General features: G+C 50.7%; 1 protein-coding gene across 2 annotated transcripts; it reads right to left on the bottom strand.

The window, feature by feature from the left end:
• Positions 1–1,014: 1,014 nt before the first annotated feature.
• Positions 1,015–18,099, bottom strand: Snapc4 (small nuclear RNA activating complex polypeptide 4). Of its 2 annotated transcripts, none has more exons than XM_028772867.1 (23): positions 18,011–18,099; positions 16,403–16,545; positions 15,920–15,966; positions 14,771–14,932; positions 14,499–14,624; positions 14,042–14,120; positions 13,516–13,597; positions 12,683–12,787; positions 12,535–12,607; positions 12,020–12,184; positions 11,347–11,494; positions 11,003–11,109; positions 10,759–10,853; positions 8,893–8,987; positions 8,111–8,190; positions 7,356–7,820; positions 6,316–6,583; positions 5,888–5,958; positions 5,330–5,428; positions 4,560–4,587; positions 2,810–4,254; positions 1,849–1,979; positions 1,015–1,241 (listed from the first exon to the last, which is right to left on the bottom strand). In XM_028772867.1, the coding sequence occupies exons 2-22, from the start codon at positions 16,530–16,532 to the stop codon at positions 1,869–1,871; spliced, it is 3,981 nt and encodes a 1,326-aa protein (XP_028628700.1). In that variant the 5' UTR covers positions 16,533–16,545; positions 18,011–18,099; the 3' UTR covers positions 1,015–1,241; positions 1,849–1,868. The 2 variants fall into 2 exon arrangements, with proteins under 2 accessions (XP_028628700.1, XP_028628701.1); XM_028772868.1 differs by having other exon boundaries at positions 16,403–16,541; positions 18,011–18,069.
• Positions 18,100–18,582: the final 483 nt, after the last annotated feature.

Consider the following 18,582-nt stretch of genomic DNA (forward strand, 5'->3'; position numbering starts at 1 on the left):
ACAGTGATGTCCCCAGACAGTAAAAATACACATCATGGTGTCTTCTTAAAAGAGTTAATAAATGTGAAGCTCTTGCCATTTTCTCCTGAATGGAGAAAAGTAGTGCAGAGGTTAGAAAGAGCCAGGATGCATGATGTGCCCAAACAATGGGCAACCACTGCTGGTGGTTCGTGCATGATGGGCCATCAGCCAGGGTGACTGCTGGTACAAGCACTAGGACTAGGCTGGTCATACCATTTTACTATGAGCTGGAAATTTCCCACAGAGGATGAATATATGTAAGAACTAAATCCTGGAGAGCCAAGGGCTCAGGACTTACAGAGTCTGGTGTCATGATAATACTAAGAAAAAGGAGAGAGAGGGCTGGAGAGATGGCTCAGCAGTTAAAAACACTGACTGTTCTTCTGGAGGTCCTGAGTTCAATTCCCAGCAACTATCTGGTGGCTCACAACCATCTGTAAAGGGATCTGATTCCCTCTTCTGGTGTGTCTGAAGAGAGTGACAGTGTACTCACATACATAAAACAAATCTTTTTTTTTTTAAAAGGGAAAGACAAGATCCAATGGGGTGTTGGCCCCATGCCAAACACAAGCCTCCCATCACAAGGGGGAGCTTCTGCTATGATGGATGCTGGTTCTGGGGACCTCACCTAGCAGGTACTGGCCAGTTGGCATATTGCCTTATTTTTCTTTTTTAGCGATTTATTTATGTATGAGTGCTCTATCTGCATATGCACCTGCATGTCAGAAGAGGGCTGTGAGCCATCATGTCGGGGATTGAACTCATGACCTCTGGAAGTGCAGCCAGTGTTCTTAACCACTGAGCCAGTCCGACACATTTTCTTGAAATAGGAAGAAACGCTGTTTCTCCATTCTCTGGTCTCTGGTGAAGTGCTGGGTCCAGGGGCTGCCTGGGCAGCAGAGGGTGTGAGACGCTCCCAGAACTGGCAGGCAATCACACCCCCAGGAGATGGAGGTGCCCAGCACTAGACAGACCCACAAAAGGCTACATACATTGCTTTTTAAATGAAAAGGAGGCATTTACTTTATTCGTTCACATCTGTGGATCTGCATTTGATAACTGTTAAGCCTGTGATCAGGTGGCCACTGCTATCATCACAGCCTGTTGCTTGCTGCACACAGCTAATCTGCAGGCCTGCAGCTTTCTGGGCTCCCATCTTCTTGCAGAGGGTTGTGGGCTTCTGGTCAGACTTGGGTTTCTGGATCCCTCAAGTCCTTGTCCTGAAACACAGGGATATTCTTGATAGTGCCTGCACCCAACCAGGCCCGAGTGCACAGGTGGCACTGCTGAACAGCAAAGACTGAGCTGGCACTGTACTGAGGACAGACAGCTCAGCCTATGATGGCTTCACAAGCCAACTAGAACATCCTGACCACCTCAGTCCCATCACCTTCCTTGCTTACCTGCTGACTGGGACCCAGGGACCCAACAATGAAAACAAGGTACAGCCTGGGGGTTGTGGTCAGAGAAACTGCAGGTAAATATGCTCATGGGCTGCATGTGGTGGACACCCCAAGACTTGCATTGAGTCAGCAGTACCACCTCAGAAAAGCAGTCAGAGAGGGTGCTTCTGAGAGCTAACACCTTCGCAAAGGAGGGGATAAAACTCAGGCAGAGGGGAGTAGTGCCAAGGCCAAGAGGCACACCGGGCAACATGGGGCTTCAGGTAGGGAAGGGATGGCAGACAAGGAGCATCATGTATCCCTATAGGCCCAGCCTTCAGACTTGATGCTGCATCCCTCAGGTGTTTTCAGAGCGGGCAGAGGGAATCCATATTCTAAACTGCCTTTTCCTGGTTGCAGGGTGGCAGCCTCCATAGGGACTCACCTTGCTGGTCAAAGCAACTTCTATTTCCGGGAATGCCGAGCATGCCGAGTCCTGAGCACATCGAGGTCATCAAGGTCATCAGAAGCATCCAGGTGGGAGGGAGCAGAGGCCTCACCAGGACTTGGAGTTCTCTGAAACGTCAAAAAGTCTAGCCAGGGTAGGGAATGGGAAAGGGACTCCGAGGACAGGGCCCATTACTGCCCCAACCCTAACATCAGATACAGGCAGCTGCTAGAGTGTGCTCCCCCAGGACAGTTACATGGGAGGAACTAGGTCCTAGCTTTCAGCAGTTTTGCCCCTCAGGTAGGGTTTCCGACCATTAATCATTCCATGACAGCCACCCTCTTGCTCTGAAGTGCAGGCCGATGGAGGCAGAGACAAGAATATATCCTAGAGATTCCCAGGTCTCTACCAGGAAAGGAGTGACAGCTGTGGGAAGGCTCCACACATCTGACCTCTGCAAGGGAGGAGACTTGGTAGGACTCCTTGGGAGTAGCCAGAGAAATGGGCCCACAGGTCTTGTCCCTACGCTCCTATGGGAAACAGACTGTCTTGCAAGGCCAGCTCTCTGTGAGCAAGACATGTCTGAGAGGAACTTTGTACCCACAAGAGCAGGAACAAGGGCAACTGACTCGTCCACTGTACCTACAGCCCAGCCTAAGATCTTCTGTCAGGCCAGCTCTACCTTGAGTTTAGGTGTGTGGTATGTGAGTGGGGTAGGAAGTATGTCATATTAGAAGGCTGCCTCTCTCTCCTGCTATACCCAGCCCAGGAGAGGCAACGTTTGCTAAGCCCTTTTCTACCGGGGCAGACTGGATAAGCTTCCTCCTCTTTTAGAAACCCACAGCCTTCTCCCTTATACAACTTCCACCTGCTCAGCCGGCCAAACACACAGGCAGGCAAGGCACTGCAAGGCCCTATGCCTGTCACGGGAGGCAGGGCTGCAGTCTAGCATCTGTACCTGTTCGGAGTCTGGAGCTGTCGGGCTTGTTTGCACTCTGCAGGCCATGCAGTCCAGCTGTCGAGTCCTGTCCTTGAGCTCCAGGTCACCAAGATCTTCACTGTCACTCTCAGAACCCACAGCCATGGCTGGTGACAGGGTGGTGGGGACACTGTTGGGGGGCAGAGTGGCCAGGAATGCAGGAAGGGAGAAGATAGCTAGGAAACGAGTCTTTAACAGGAGGTAGGCTGGGTTGTCCTGGAATTGCCTCTGCACCAGCTCCAGGGAAGCTTGTAGGGCTCCAGCCTTGGGCTCAGGCTGGGCCCCAGCTGCCTGGCTGGCCACCAGACAGGAAGCCTTCTGCTCCAAATCCTGTTTATGGAGGAGGAGGCTGGACAATGCTCGCAAGCTGCACAGGGAAGGGGGGTGATAGGGCATCTTGCTCCCCAGTGGAGGCACGCAAGCACCTTGGCACCCCTTCAGCCATGTCAGGGTGGCTGCCTCACTTTCCTGGGAAAGCAGACTTAGGTCCAAAGCCTTCTTTTCAGGCCTAGGTGTAGGTGGTATTTCCTGGCCCTGGTGTCCTTTGGGTTCTGTGTCTGTACTGGCTGGAGGCTGCTCCAGAAAAGCAGGAGTCTTGGCAGGGGAAGGTAGTTGTTTTGCTTGTAGTCCTATGGTTTCAGGGGTCCTCACTGACTGGGGGAGGCCCACCACAGCTTGGATAGGGAGCAGCTTCTGAGCTGTGAGAAGCCAGCTGACAGGCAGGCTGGACTTGGTTGCCAGGGGCTGCCCACTTGCCGGTGGGTTAAGAACTGGTGGTAGACTGAGGGGTTGCACAGACAGCTGAGTAAGGCTGGGGGCTGCTGGGAGAATGGGCAGGACCTTGGGCAGGCTCTGCTTCTGGGATGTGGTAGAGCTCTGTCCTCCAGTACTCAGAAGGCAGCTTGTGGGGACCTGCCCGGGGGCTAAGGCTAGGCTCCTAAAAGCAGCAGGGGCTGCAATCTGGGTCCCTTTGTGGGAAGAATTTAGGGGAATGGTTTGTAGGTTGGGGGGCTGTTTGTCTGTGGCTGAGATCCCACCCACCTGCCAGGAGCCAGAAGGACTTGAATTGACCATCACTGGGGCAACAGGTACAGAGAGTTCGACACTGGCTGTCGCAGGGCTAACTACTGGGGCACCATGGGGGGCTGGCAGTGGAGGGGGCTGGAGGGTCACAGGTGAGGGGAACAGCAGCTGGGTGTGGGGGGCAGTGAGAGGCTGAGGGGCCTTCTTGGCCTGGGCCTCACGGAGCCGCTTCTCCCGAAGCAGCTCAGATACAGTCTTAGGCTTTGGCCGGAGGCCATGTGGGGCTGCTACAGGAACTTGGAAGGGGGTAGCCTCAGCCCTGCAGGATCCCAGTCGTGGACGCCCTTTGTGGCTGGCTCTCTTTGCAGGTTGCTCACCTGGCATGCTTGGAAGAAGGCAGCCTAAAGGATGAGACAACAGCTGGACGAGAGCTGCAGGCTCTGTGCCCAGGGACACCCCCACATGTGAAGCCCCAGCTCACCTCATGGACCCCCAACCCAAGGTACTCTTTTCACCAAGAGGGCAGCAGATACCAGAGGCGGCCCAACATGTCCCCTCAAGCCCCCAGTGGCAGCCCAAAGGTGGAAGCCCAAGTGGTTTCAGGACTTTCTAGCCTATTCTCAGGGTCACTGACTGTGTTGCTAAAGTTGTGGCTCAGATGCATGGCCATGTCCCACCACGAGAGAGACAGAAGCAGCCTACGTACCTGTGCTGTTCTTGGCATTAGAGGATGCCTGTAATGAGAAGAGTTAGACTGCAGAATCTCTGCTGGATCCAGGACGTCTTCCCACCCACCGCCCAACTCTGGGGGCCTCCCCTCTACACTCTACTCAGGGGTCCTGGGAAAAGGACAGCTGCTGCTGTAGGCTTTCCATACAGCCCCACTAGAAGCTACAGTCTATCAGGTTATCATGGGACAGTGTGGGGACTTCGGGCTATGGGAACCAGAGTTCTGTTTTGGTTCACTGTCTCCCCAGGTGACAGGGCTCCAAGGTGATGCTTCTCCCAAACTAAGTGCAGAGTTTGGTTCCTAGAATATATAGATTAGTGACTTGCAGAGAGTAGGGCTCATGCCAGCCAGCCCACCTGCCCACCCACAGCCCACCTTATACCTGCCTCAGGCTCTAATCAGACCTCTCAGGGGGCTGCTCACACAGACGACTCTGAGAAGGTATGGCAGGGACTGTTCTCAGGGAGAGCCACACTTTTGTATGAAAATGTCTAGGAATTGGCCTCAGCAAGGAAGGGTTGGGACACTGAACCTGGGTCACTCTGGGATAGGGATGGGCAGTACTTGTTCTTACTTCTTTTTGAGGCAAGGTCTCATGTAGCCCTGGCTGGCCTGAAACTTGCTATGTAGACAAGGTTGATTTTAAATTCATAGAGACCTGCCTGCTTCTGCCTTCCAAGTGCTGGGATTAAAAGCGTATGCCACCACCCAATCTGTCCTCACTTCCTGTTGCCAATGAGTGTTACCTGCTGGGTATTCTGGCTGCCAGGCTGGAACAGTACAGGTGGCTGGGTTTTCCTCTCTCGAACCACTTCCATGCAGCCTGCAGTATCAATCTGCAATAGCTGAGAGACAGGAGAGTAAGAGCCACCCTGCTCCACCCTGCTCCACCCTGCACTGGCCAGGCCCAAAGATAGTCAAGGAGATGGCAAGCAGCCCTGATGACGGCTGTCCCAGGAGCACACCCAGACTTCTAAAGGGAGGTCATGACAGTCTGAGAGCCTATAGCCTGGACTTGGGTTCCATGCTGCTGTCCCTTCTTCCAATGAGGGCCAACACAGGCTCCTACCATGTCCCAAGCCTGCCTGCCTCCTCATCTGGGTGCTTATCTCTTTTCCAAGTCACTGTTTAACTCAAAAGATGGCAAATGCTGAAGAGCCAAAGATCCTTTCACATTAGTTTGCTGAAAGCTGTAGGCTACCAGGAAGCCAAAATGTGATGACTCTCATGTGTGAACCTATTGCAAGCTTCCTATTTTCACCAGAAGAATTGAACAAAGCAGCCAGCACCCTGCTGGGGCTTACCTGAATAAACAGTGTGAACACCGGAGTGCTGGCCAGGTAGGCACACTCTAATTGCATCCTGATGCTGTCAGCTAGAGGATAAAGGCAAAGGGGCTCCAGTTTTGAAGCTCCCCTCAAAAAGGATCCCCAAGACAGATGAAGGCAGAACAACCACAGAGCTCCACACTACCTCAAAGAGCAGAAGGTAGGGCCCCAAATCTCACCGTCACCCCAAATCTGGCTGTCCCTTGTTTCACAAGGGCAGGGAGAAAAAGAGTGGCCCAATTGCCCACTCACAAACTCTTCAGGGATGGTCCTGTCTGTCCTGCACAGACCTGCCCTCTAAAGGACCCATTCAGACTACTCTGCTATGGATCAGTCTGCCACAAGGAGTGGTGCTTGCTCCCACCCCGCCTCCAGTAAGTTCCCCAAAGAGCCCTGGGTAGTACCTTGAGTCTGTACAGTTGCAGGTCTCTGGGGAGCTTGTGTGCAGGCCAGGTTGATGTCACCCACCCAGGGTATCACAGCCAGCAGAAGCCTGTGTTTAAGGAGCCTGCGATGTAGAGCCTGTCTCTTGAGTCTTTGCTTATTCTGGAAAGTTCCATGCCACAGCCGCCGCCGCAGATAGGGCCCAGCCATATTGTTTCCAGGGTCAGACTCTGAGCATGAATTAGGCAGAGGTGGCTGCCTCGGTCTTTCCTTCACCAGTGTATGGCTCTGGGTGGTTGGATGAGTCCTGATTAACTTCAGCATTTTTTCTAGGGGCACTTTCAACACATGGTGCATATCAAAAGAGACCCTGTGAGGCTGGTTGGCTACAGCAGGATCTGGTACAGGCCTGCCATTGTGCAGGTTTAATACCTCCTGGCGAGAGCACACACTTGCTATTTGGGAAAGTACTCTGTGGTAAGGTTAATGCGGTCTTAAAGTAGAGCCTGGCTTAGCTCCCTCTCTAGGAGATAGATGCTCTGGCCCACATGGCAGGCAGTACCATGGCTGAGCTGACTGCATTGTCCCTCCAGCAATCCCCAATGCAGAGAAGCAGGGCAGCCTGGGCAGTCCAAAGGCTGCTCCAGTCACTGCCAGAGCTACATCTGGCTGGCCCCAGGCCCAACTCTGAGGACAGAGGGGAACAGGTAGATGCATGACCAGTCAAGTTGGACGGACACTACCCAAGGACACCTCCCAGACTCACAGCAGTTGGAGGTGGGGAACTACCCAGTCAGATGTGCCCTGAAGCAGATTTCCTTACAACCTTTAAAGCCAATGACTTGGGGACAGTGGAGGCTGCAGCTCCTATGAAGGCCACTGCTACTGTACAACTCTGAAACCAGCCCTAAGCAACAATTATAGTGAATAAAGGTACAAGGCTTTTGCTAGGTCAGAAACCAAACTGCCACACTGTCCAGAGTGACAGCCATTGTGACCACTAGGAGCACAGAGCACCCACTACTGTCCTTGCTCACATTCTAAGGTATACTGGGCCTACCTTGCATGCTGGATCCTTCACACTTGCTAGGTGAGTGTCCGAGAAGTGGAAGAACTGGATTCCTCTTGGAACAGTGCTGTGGGTCTCACAGGGCACCTGCATCTGGTTTTTCTCAGGCACAGAGACTGTGGTAGAACCTTCCTTGTGGTGATTTTGAGTGGCATCCTGAGTGCAGCAGGAGATAGCACGGTGTACTAGGTAGCACCCTGTCTCTTCTCTCTGTGACCAGCTGGTGATCAGCCTGGTAGGAACCCACAGGTCAATGTCTGGCACTCTGTACTGCAGAGGGGCCAATGCTCTGCTGTTCTGCAGAGACTCCTCCAGCTCCACATCCGAGTCTTCACTACTGCTGCTGCTACTGCTGCAGCCACCGCAGTCCTCACTGCCACTGCTGCTGCTGCTGGAGCTCCACTGGCTACTGTGACGGGGCCTCTGCCCTCTCCTCCTCTGGAGATGCTGTTTCTTCTGAGAGGAGGAAGAGGTTCCTTCAGGTCTCAGATACTCAGGCATGCAGGTAACAGAGAAACAGGACACTCTATGGAGAGGTCCCTTAAGCATGAACACCTCTGGGAACAGAGCACATTGCTGCTGAGGTATGCTCTCCCTCTGCCCTTGGTCTCCTGATAAGGATGTGCAAGAGTCAGAAGAGCCTTTGCACTCCCTTCCCAACCACTACCATACCTCTTCTTGCCCAAGTACTCTTACAGGTTACGGTCAAGCATAACAGATACACAAAAAGCAAACAAATGTCTCACCCTGGCCAAGATTTTCCACTTGCTCAGACACTGGGAGCCTGACCGATGGGGCAGTTCAGAAGCTATTCTTGCCCAGTGACCTGCAAACACAGCCACAGTAGACCAGCCTCTAGGACAGAGGCTAGGTCATCAGGATGGGCTTCTCTCATGTGCTTGTCAGCATGTGAATCTCAAGGCTGCCCAGCCTGAGGAAGCTCTGGCACACTCAGTAGGAAGGGAAGGTCACTGCAGAGGGATGCATGCACGTGCACTTCTAGGGTAGTGTGACAACAGGTAAAAAAATCTTTTGTGTTTTGCCAGTCCCTGAATCATATTTAGCTTTTTTTGAGATGGTATCACAACATCAGCAAGATTTGGCCACAAACACTTAGCTCTCCCCTGCCCTGTAGTAAAAAGTTGAGAAATCCAGCAAATGCAAGTTACAAAAGATTTGACTGAAGCTGGACTGTTATGTGTGTGAACGCAGGCTTACACATGCCTCCTGAGGGCCAGGATTAAATGTATGCACCACTTTGTCTGGCTTCCCAATCTTCCGTAGTGAATATCTACACATTTGTAATGGGGAGCATGGGGTTGGAGCTTGGAGGCATGCTTGTCTAGCTGTAGTGAGGTCCTGGATTCCATCCTTATCTCCATCCCCAAAAGAGAACAGCATTTGCAACTGGGAAGCATGAGAATGAGGCCGAAGCTGATTTGAGGACAGCCTGGGATTCGGAAGATGGGCTGCAAGAATTTGCAGTATGATCAGAGTCAGCAGCAGCAGGTAATGTCCGACAACTCACCAACACCATATTTTTCTATTAACTGGATCAGCTGTTGTTCTTCTTTTGCATTCCACCGTCCCTTCTTCAAACTGAAATGTAATCTTCTGATGTAGCTGAAAATAGTGTGGAAACAGAGGGACACTTAGATGCTAAGACCCCCTTCACGGCTCTCTGGCCTTCTCAGTGATTTCTTAGGATAATTACCACAACAAGCAAAAACAGAAACAAAAACGGAAAAACAAGACAAAACAAAACAAGATGGACTTTATCAAAAATTATTTTGAGACAGGGTTTCTCTGTGTAGCTCTGTCTATCCTGAAGCTTGCTCTGTAGACCAGGCCGCCATACAGAGCTCCTCTTCCCTCTGCCTCCTAAGTGCTGGGATTAGTCATGAGCTGCCACCGCCCAGCACATTTCAAAAATTTTATGCGTTAAGGCAGTGATTCTCAACCTTCCTAATGCTGTGACCCTTTAATATAGTTCCTCATGACATAGTGACCCTCGGCCACAAAACTATTTTTATTGCTACTTCATAACTAAATTTGCTACTGTTATGAATTGTAGTAATTATCTGTGTTTCTGATGGTCTTAGGCAACTCCTGTGAAAGGGTTATTTAACACCCTCCCCATCAAGGGTTTGAGAACCACTGCTTTAAGGCATCTTGTAAAGAAAGGAGAAAAGAGCCGTTGACTAGAGTGTGTACAAATCCTGCATCTGACTAGGGACTTGCATTCTGAACTTGTAAAAGCCAGTAATCCAAAGACAGGTAACTTAAACAAGGAAGGGACTTGATAGATGTTTTCCCAAAGAGATGTATACATGTTAAGAAGGCAGCAGGCACAAGCAATGAGACTCCACAGTTAGCCATGAGGGGCTGCTGGGGGATGGTTCTGTGAAAGTCCACTCCACAGGCACTTGGAAGGGGGCACAGCCTCACATGCTGCTTGTGGGAGCACAAAAGAGAGACATTTTGCACAAAGTCTGGCAGTTCCTCCAGAAGCCAAACACAAGAGTCACTGACCCAAGGACACTCCTGAGATAAATGAGCATGTTTCAGTAAATATTGGCCCCAGATGTTCAGAATGTTCTCAAGGCGTGTGGACCTTTTATCCAAATGTATCACACAGCATCTATCAGAATAACCTTCCCTGCAAATGCCAGGACTCCGAATTTGTACCCTACACTTTCTTCCTGACAATGAAGGATGTTCTACATTCTTGTCCAATATATGAGCTCCTAGGACACTTGAAACACCTGAGTTTTGCAGGTACAAACTATACTGCCCCAGCACAATGGTGCCCCATGCTCTGGTTTTTCTGAAGGCTATGATCTGCACCCCAGGAATACTTGTTACTCTGTGTGTGTGTGTGTTTTAAAACAATTCCCCTACATGTGTGAAATACTTCACTGTGGTTTTGACTTGCATTCCTGAAATAAGTGGCTCTGAGCATCTTTTCATGGGTCCTTTGGCTACTGCTTGTGCATCTCTGGAGACAAGTTTGTTGAAGACCTTTGCCTGTTTTGAATGGGATTCTGCAGGGCTGCTGAGTATAGATTTCTTTGTAGGGTGATCAATATGGTTTACATTAACAAGGTAAAAACTAAAATACATCTGAATAAATCACTGAAAAGAAGTAGGGGGAAAGGAGAGGACCTCTCTGCTGGGCCCTTCCCACCAGCAGTGTGGGAGGACACCTGCGAGTCACCACCAGCATTTGACTCCTGTGAACAACAGAAACATCAAAGTCTTGCTTGCTAACAGTGCCAGCCCCAGTTTGAAAAGCCCCTATGTGCTATCACTTTGGGCCACTGTCAACCAGCCTGCCTACAGAAGAAGTGTGACTCAAAGCAAGTCGCTCCTTCAGCCAGTGCGGGCAACTCACCGGTCTCTGCACTGGGCATCGCTCCTACCTGGCACCTCTTCCCGGATTTTAAACCAGTCTTGCGCCCCATACTTGGCGACAGCTTGAAGCAATTTCTGCAGGGAAGAAGCAAACAGAAAGAAGCTCCACGGGATAGCCATACCCTCCCCACCCTGAGGTCTCTCAGCTAAGAAGGGCATAGGACTGCACTTAGGACAACCAGTCAAACTTCCTGGGAACAGTATTCTCTGGGTGCCAAACTTACAGCATCTTCCTCTGGGGCCCAGAATCCCCTTTTCAGGTTGGGATCTAAGCTCTTGGTCCATCGGTAGATCAGTTGCATGGAATCTCTCCCTTCCATGAAGTAGACAACTGGGGACAGAGAAGACTGGGATTCATCTATCCTATATAGGCAATAAACAGGGACGGGGTCCTTCCAGAAGCTACAGAGAAAAGTTACTCTATCACTAGGACCCCCTTCCCACTTCTCCCTAGTATAACTGTAAAATCTTCTGCAAGTCTCTGCTTCCAGGCACCTGGGGCCTCAGGCCACTAGGGCTTGGAGCAGGTCAATGAACCGGAAGAAGCTATTGGATGTGGTGGGCTTACTCCTGCGGTATGGGATGTGGTTCCCAACGCGCATCTCTTGGACCAGCTGGGTGAGCATGTGGTCTTCCTCCTCTGTCCACTCCTTGCGTTTCAGGGCTTTGTTGTACTGCTGGAATTTCTGCAGGCACTGGAAGGCACTGCGACTTGTCTTCCCAAGGCCAAATAGAAACAAATGGGCATTATTGGGCTTCACCCTGCACATGCAGAAATACCCAGAACAGCCTTCCAGGAGACCCAAGTGGTTCTGGGAGACAGGTGTGCCTGAGCCACAGGCAGCACTCTGTACAACAGAACTCTCCTCTTCCAGGCTCTTATCAGGTGATAGTTTGCTAGACCATGGTTGGGACCCAGGACAGGAGCAGCTCAAAGAGGACTCTATGGCTTATAGAAAGAAAACATGGCCATAGACAGCTCTGTTGTTAATCCCAGCATAATCCTGAAGCAGGAAAGGTGCCAAGAGTTTGAGGTAAATGGTGTTATTTTCACAGACAAGATGGAATTTAAAGTTAAAAAGATGAAAAAGAAATTTCTTTAAAAACACAATTTACCAAACAATTCCTAATGTTTGCTGTGTGTGCCAAACTACAGGGCATGAGACTGAGCACAACCCCAAGTCCAGAAGCCCTTGTCCTCCCAGCCAGCCTTCTAAGGTCTCCCAGGTTGTAGTCCTTACTCCAAGTTCCTCTGCAACCAAATGCCACTCCAGGTGGCCATGTGTGGCAGCGATGGCTTTTAGCTTCTCTACTTCTTCTGTGTTCCATTCTTGCTTATTGATGCTTGGATGCTCAGAACTCTGCCAGAACTTCCGGATCTCCTCTGCACTACGGGCTCCTTCAAACTACACCCACGAGAACAAAGTCTTCAGAAGGGTTGCTGAGGCCGAGCATACAAAAGATATAGCTCCTGGCTGAGCTGTCAGTGTCTGCCAGCCAGTGGCTTCTGTGTCCATGAAGCAAGTGGACTCATTTGTGCAGCCAAACCGCACTGAAGACTGTCTATCTCAGGAGCGGGACCTTGTCAACTGGGGAGGGATCCATGAAATCCTTTGCCACTTCAACTGCCAGGCATACTTGGACTGGCGACTTCATGGGTTAAGGCACAAGGGATGGTGAAGCTTCACCTAGTTCCCACCACCCTTGGCTTAGAAGCACTACTGCAGCAGTGGGCACCCAAGTCTTCCTAACTTACGTTAATATTGGAAATCTTCTCCCAGTCGTGGCTGTCTAGCCGGTTCCCCAACAATGCTTCCTCTGGGAGCTGGCTAAAGCAAAGGACGAGAAGCTGGAATCATGTAGGTCCTGAGGCCCTTCCCAGGACCCAGATAGCCCCAGCTTACTTGATGTCCTGAATCTCCTTCTCTGTTTCCTTAATCTGCTTCTCCAGGGCCTGCCTTTCCAACTCACTGGAGACTCGGCTCTGTTTCTCCTGTAGGTACTCAAGCCTGCAAAGTAGGTAGAGAGGAAGAGAGTTGTGGGTGGGATGTACTGTGAAAGCTGAGGCCCTGCTCTCTGAATTGCTCTTGTTCAAGCTTCACAGCTCAGTGTTGGAAAGCCTGCACAGGAAAGTGCTTTCTCTCCTGCCTTGATCCCTCACCACAAAAGAAGACCTGGCACCACCTCTGAGGTACCCCTACCACCAGAATAGCACCATCCAGGGTAAGAGTTGCCAGGTTGTTTACACTGGCAGGTGGTAATTGCTTGTATCTCAAGAGTCTGGACCCTCTGCCAGTTCTTATCATCCAGGACACAGACATCTCAGGCAAGCTCAACTTAGTTTTGCAGCCAAACAGAACTGTCTGAGAAGGAAGAGCCAACTCTCTCACACTTCAGGAAAACTGGCATTTCCACCATCAATACTGAGCACCAATGTCAGCACCAGAGCTGATGTGTCTCTTAGGGCTGGGCCAGAGGGCACTAGCCATCTTTGGACTTGTGTGTTCAATATTGATGGTGGCAATCTGTCAGAACAGCAATGCTTCTCACTGTGTACTCCCATTACGCACCATATGACACCTGTGGTCATGTGACATGTACCCATCAACAGACATTGACATCATAGTGCTGAAAGGGCAGCAGAGAGGCAGAGCACGCTCGGATGAACCTCAGCAGCCCCACCGCTTCCTGGCTTCCCACTAGGGGGAAGGCTATGATGATCTGTTTCCAGACTTACTTCAGCAGTTTGGGCTGAAGCAGGCGTTGCAGGCGGTCACTCACTACAGACTTCCTGAGCAAGGATTTCTCCCAGTGCTTCCCTGAGGAGGAAGAGATAGTGATGGGATGTCATAAGGTTTTCCTTGCTCCACGGACATACATGTCCACTGAATCCTCTGTACAATCCTAGCCTACCCACTACCCCCTGCTCCAGAAAGTTAGTGGCTACATCTCTGGATGCTGGTAAGGCGGCTAGCCTTCTAGTCCATGAATCCATCTTCCACCCAAAGTTAACTCAGGGTATTCTTTCAGGATAGCTAGAGTTGGGAAGGCTGCATGTATGGCTCAGCCTGCACCCCACTCAACACTGGAAAGGCAAAGTGTTAAGTGGTCAGTCCCAATGATAAAGTCCTGAAGGAGTCCATGATGCCATAAGTAGGCCCACGAATTGTAGCCTAAGCCTAGAAGAGGCCAGGCTGTGGGGATGTCCTCTGTGGTTTCCATGGTTGCAGGACACCCATCCAAAAGCCTGCCTGGATTCTTACACTTGGTCACCAAGAGCTGTTCAAAGGCCTTGATTCCCTGGGCAGCCTTCTCCCGTGTCTCTTCATTGGCAGGAGGCCCCTGTCAGAGTGTACAGTGTTATAACATGACACACCAACCACATGTACCCTCCAGAGTACCTACTGAGACTCAGAATCTTCCCTCCAGCTTCCTCATGTGCTGCCCACATGTAGGGCCAGGCCCAAGACTTCTGTACTGAGTGAAAACTCTGGACATGACCCACCCAGTACAAGGAAGTGGCCAGAGACCCCAGGAAGATGTAGGCATAGAAGGCCATCAGCAGTCTGAGATGTACACTACTGACTTGCTAAATGCTATTGACTCTTAAGGGAAACACAGCCCAGAGGGCAGATGTCAAGTTGGAAGCCTTGCCTCTCATTAAAGGATGATGAAGAGAATATTAATCCTACAGGCCCAAAGGAACACACCAGTACTCACCACTCCAGTGACCTTGTCCCTGAAGTATGGTTTCAGGAAGTGGCCTATGTACATGCATGAAGGCAGGCTTTTGCCATCCTTCACCTTGGGGCATTTGGTCCCAGCCAGATCAAACAGGATCTCCTCCTGGGACAAAAGCACGGCCCTCAGTGGGCCAGGTAGAGAAAGAGGGCAGGTGGTAGGTGAGCCGACTCACTCTCAGCTCTGTTCGGGGAGCTGTGAGGCACTGAGGGTCAGGACGGGTTACACAGGTGTTCAGTAGGCCATCTTACCTGCTGCTCCTGGTTCTGGGCTAGCAACTGGCTAACCTCTGCCAGCTTTTCCCGGATCACCTCCTGGTAGACCATATTTAGCTGCAGACAGGTCTCAGGGTCTTCAGGGAGAGCTTTGTCCTTGGGGTCCTCACTGCTGCCCTCACTTGACCTTTCTTCTTCCTGGTTAGGAGCCAGAAATGGAGCATGAAGAGATGGGACACAGGCAGCCCCCTCCTTGTTGCAAAGCTCAAGCCTAAGCCCATGAGGAACTCTGAGGCAGCCCTAGTATATGCCTGCTGAATGTGGAACCCTACTGGAAGGAGGGAGAAGTTATACAGAGCCCATTACCCTCAAGTTACAGGGTGTGCATCTTTTCAAACCAACATGAGATCTACTTGTAACGTGCATGCTGGGGTTAGGGGTTGGTGTACCACAGCAGGCAGCTTCCATTTTTGCAACAGACATCTCTGTGAAGACTGAACTTCACAGCAAGTTTGTGCCCCTATCCCCACCACCTCAAGTGTCAGATCTCAGCAAGGAAATTCCCTGCATAGCAACCTGGGTCAAACCCTGAGAACGCCAAATGTCCAACAACTCCAGAGCTGTGTCAGTCTATTGAGCAGACACATGGTCCTTAGACACTACGGGACTCTGTACTCGTTTATTTGGTAAGGAAATAAGCAAGATGAGCAAAGCATGGTTAGCATGACTAGATCTCTTCCAGATGTTTTCCTAGTCTGCCAGATGTTTTCCTAGTGACCACCATCTAGACTGGAAAACAAAGGCACAGTGGGTTAGCTGTGGAGCAGGTCCCACAAAGGCTGCCTCTCACATCTGATGTTTTGACTGTGAGCTCAGGAAAAGCCAGCAGCTGTAGTCACCAGACTGTTAAGAGTGGTTACTTCTATGGATAAACTTTAGTTTTGATACTAAGTTGTGTTCAGGGGTATAGCTTGGTAGAGTGTGAGCTTAGTGTGAGTGAGCCCCTGGATTCCATCTCTAGAACCACAAAAATAAGTATATACTTTGTGATGCCTTATTTTTTTTTACAATAAATAGGCATTAGTTGTAGAAAATCCCACAGGGATGCAAACGAAGCCCTCTTGGGCCAGTTTGGAAGAGAGTGACAGAACGACCCAGCAACCCTGCCTGGTAAGCAACAATTACCAAGATGGAAGCGGCAGCAGTTTCCAAGTCCTCCTCAGGCAGGGAATCTGTGAGAGACACAAGCACACTGTATTGGAGTGGGAGCATGGGTAGCAAGAGTACGCTACAGGCAAAAGTGAACACCCATAACAGGGTCTCACTGGAGTGCTATCCAATAAGCTCAGGGAAGAAGTTCTGGGTATTTGGGCCATGGAGACTATTCAAGCTGATAGGCTGAACTCTGGGCCCTCCTCTCCCCAGCAGGATTCACCATTGCCTAGCAGGCACAGGCCAGATGGCAAAAGGCGTGGGTCTCCATATATAGTCAGCAGCCCTGACAGCTAAGACTGAGAGACTGGAACAAACTTTCTTACTGAGGTAAAAGCAGAGGACAGTTTGGGCAAGAAACAGAGTCTGACCATGGAACAGTCTACAACCTAACATAGCTAAAGGGCACACACAGCTGTTCCAGCTATGCATGGTAAGCCAGGCACACTGGCATACCTGCTTCTGAGTCCGAACTGAGACTGGATTCAGAGACCTCAAAGTGGATGCTGGATGATCCAGGATACAAAATCCTTTCAAGTTCCTGGATCTCCTGTGTTATTTTTTCTCGTTCGGCGTCGATGTCCATGGCTTCAGCCTGCCTTCAGAATATTATGAAACATGAGAAATTGAGTGTGCCTGGATCTCGTTCTCTCTCAGACATACACTTGCTGGAGATGGCAAAAGCTTGTTCAAATGTAGACAATGGACTACCCAGATGGAAATCGGCTTGGGGTTGCCCTGAGGTTGAATTCCTACAAGTTATGACTGACACTCTCTTTACACCCAGGAACTCCTGCTCTTGATTCAACACCTGAAATGACCCTACTTTCCCTGAGGCAACCACTAACACAGGTAAAAACACTTGCCTCTGTGCCCTAAGGTGCCCAGCTGGTCACCAAGTGCTGAAAGTGCAGAGCCAACAGACATCCATCCCCTGTGATCTAAACTGTGATCTAAAAGGAGCTGTAGGTGCCCTGCTCTGCACAGTGCTGAATGGCTAGCTGTCAGAGCACAGCTTTGCTTAGTCCATGATTTATCTTTTCAGAACACCACACAAAGGAGGTTTTTCTCTTTGGTACACTATACACGAAGTCTGAGGGCAGAGGAAATTTGGAAGAGAAGAGTGAAAGACTATTATAGAAAACACAAGCTCAGGTGAGTGAGATGGCTCACTATGTAAAGGAACTTGCCACCAGGTGTAAGAGGCAGGTGGATCTGAGTTTGAGACCAGCTTGGTCTACAGAGTGAGTTCCAAGTCAGCCAGAGCTATAAAAGAAACTTTGTCTTCAAAAACAAAACTAAAAAAAAAGCTGAGTGTAGTGGCACACAATTTAAATCCTAGCACTTGGGAGGCATAGCTAAGTGGATCTCCGCATTTCAGACCATTAATGAGATACTGTTTCAAACAAAAATCAAACACAAGTTCACACCCAGAGCCAGAAATGAAGAGAAGCATCCTGCTTGACTTTTTCCTACTAAGTTGTTGATAGCAGTCTTAACTGACTGCAACAAAACAAAACAATCCCCTTCAACGATATTCCTTTCTTATACAGGGAACGTTTGTCAACCAACTTGGCTAGAAGCAGCCGGATCTGCAGACCTAGTAATAACCATTGCCAATGGATGCCTGGTCTCCAACAAAAGAGTAACGTGTGTTTCGAGGCAGCAGCAATTCAATCTCCTCCCATAGCATCGCCCACGTGAAGGAAGAAAAAAAGAAATCACACGTTTAAGTTCTGAGTTGGGAGCCACGGTACGCCTGTACAGGTATCAGAGACACTTTGCTGCTGTCCCTAACTCCGGGCAAGGCAGTTGGGGGCCAGCTCTTCGTGGCTGGATTCGATAAGCCAGGGGTGGCCGCAGGTGCTGCAGCGCGTGCAAAGGGTTAGAGCAACGGTTAGGAGCACAGCACTGGGCAAATTCGGCCCTGCATCTCACCAGCTACAGGACCTCGGCTGGGCTCCGGGCGCGAGCTTTCGGCTCCAGCAATGTCGTGACCACGCCAAGCCTCGGTTTCCCCGTGCTGATTGCCCTGCCTGCTAGCTGCCACCCGCCAGTCCTCACCTGCTAGGCCTCCCTTCCGCACTTCACAGCCAGCTTCGTCGCCCAGACGACCACACGCATCTCATACTTCTGGCAGTCGCGGAAGTCCATAGGCTTGCACCGGAAGTCCCACCCAGGCCGCGGCGCAGGGCATGCTGGGACGTACGCTGAGGGGCGGGGCCCTAGCTAGGAGCTCAACTTTCTCCAGGTTCGCTGGGATATGTACTTAGTCCCCGGTGTTCTGACTTTGGATAAATGAATGATCAGTGTGTCGCCAAGTACTTTGCTGCGTATGGCGTCCTCGGAGCCCACAACCTGGAACCGCCAGAAGTGGACATTCATTCACTGAGGAATATTCTGCCTGGCCAAAACATCACAGAGCTGCTGGCTAAGGGGAGTCGGGGGTGGGGGGCGGGAAGGTCGGTCTCACTCTTAGGAAACAAAATACCAATCTTATTACTCACAGCTTCTTTAATTCTACTATCCCCAGGAAGCTGGGTCTTCCTAGTGCCTAATAATGCATGAGTGGTAGAAGCATGGCAGTGGCTTGAGGCTCAAGGCTGGTGAAAACCAAGCCTGGCCACTTGCCAATT

This window comes from Grammomys surdaster, unplaced genomic scaffold (genome assembly GCF_004785775.1).
Source record: "Grammomys surdaster isolate TR1022 unplaced genomic scaffold, NIH_TR_1.0 219, whole genome shotgun sequence".
In the NCBI taxonomy this organism is placed as follows: Eukaryota; Metazoa; Chordata; class Mammalia; order Rodentia; family Muridae; genus Grammomys; species Grammomys surdaster.

What these genes read in the sequence shown, in the direction of transcription:
- Snapc4 (XM_028772867.1), bottom strand. Translation starts at nt 16,532, where the DNA reads ATGGACATCGACGCCGAACGAGAAAAAATAACACAGGAGATCCAGGAA. An exon ending in CAGTTCGGACTCAGAAGCAG is followed by an intron (nt 15,967 to 16,402) that starts GTATGCCAGTGT and finishes TGTCTCTCACAG; the next exon opens with ATTCCCTGCCTGAGGAGGAC. An exon ending in CTGCTGCCGCTTCCATCTTG is followed by an intron (nt 14,933 to 15,919) that starts GTAATTGTTGCT and finishes GCTCCTAACCAG; the next exon opens with GAAGAAGAAAGGTCAAGTGA.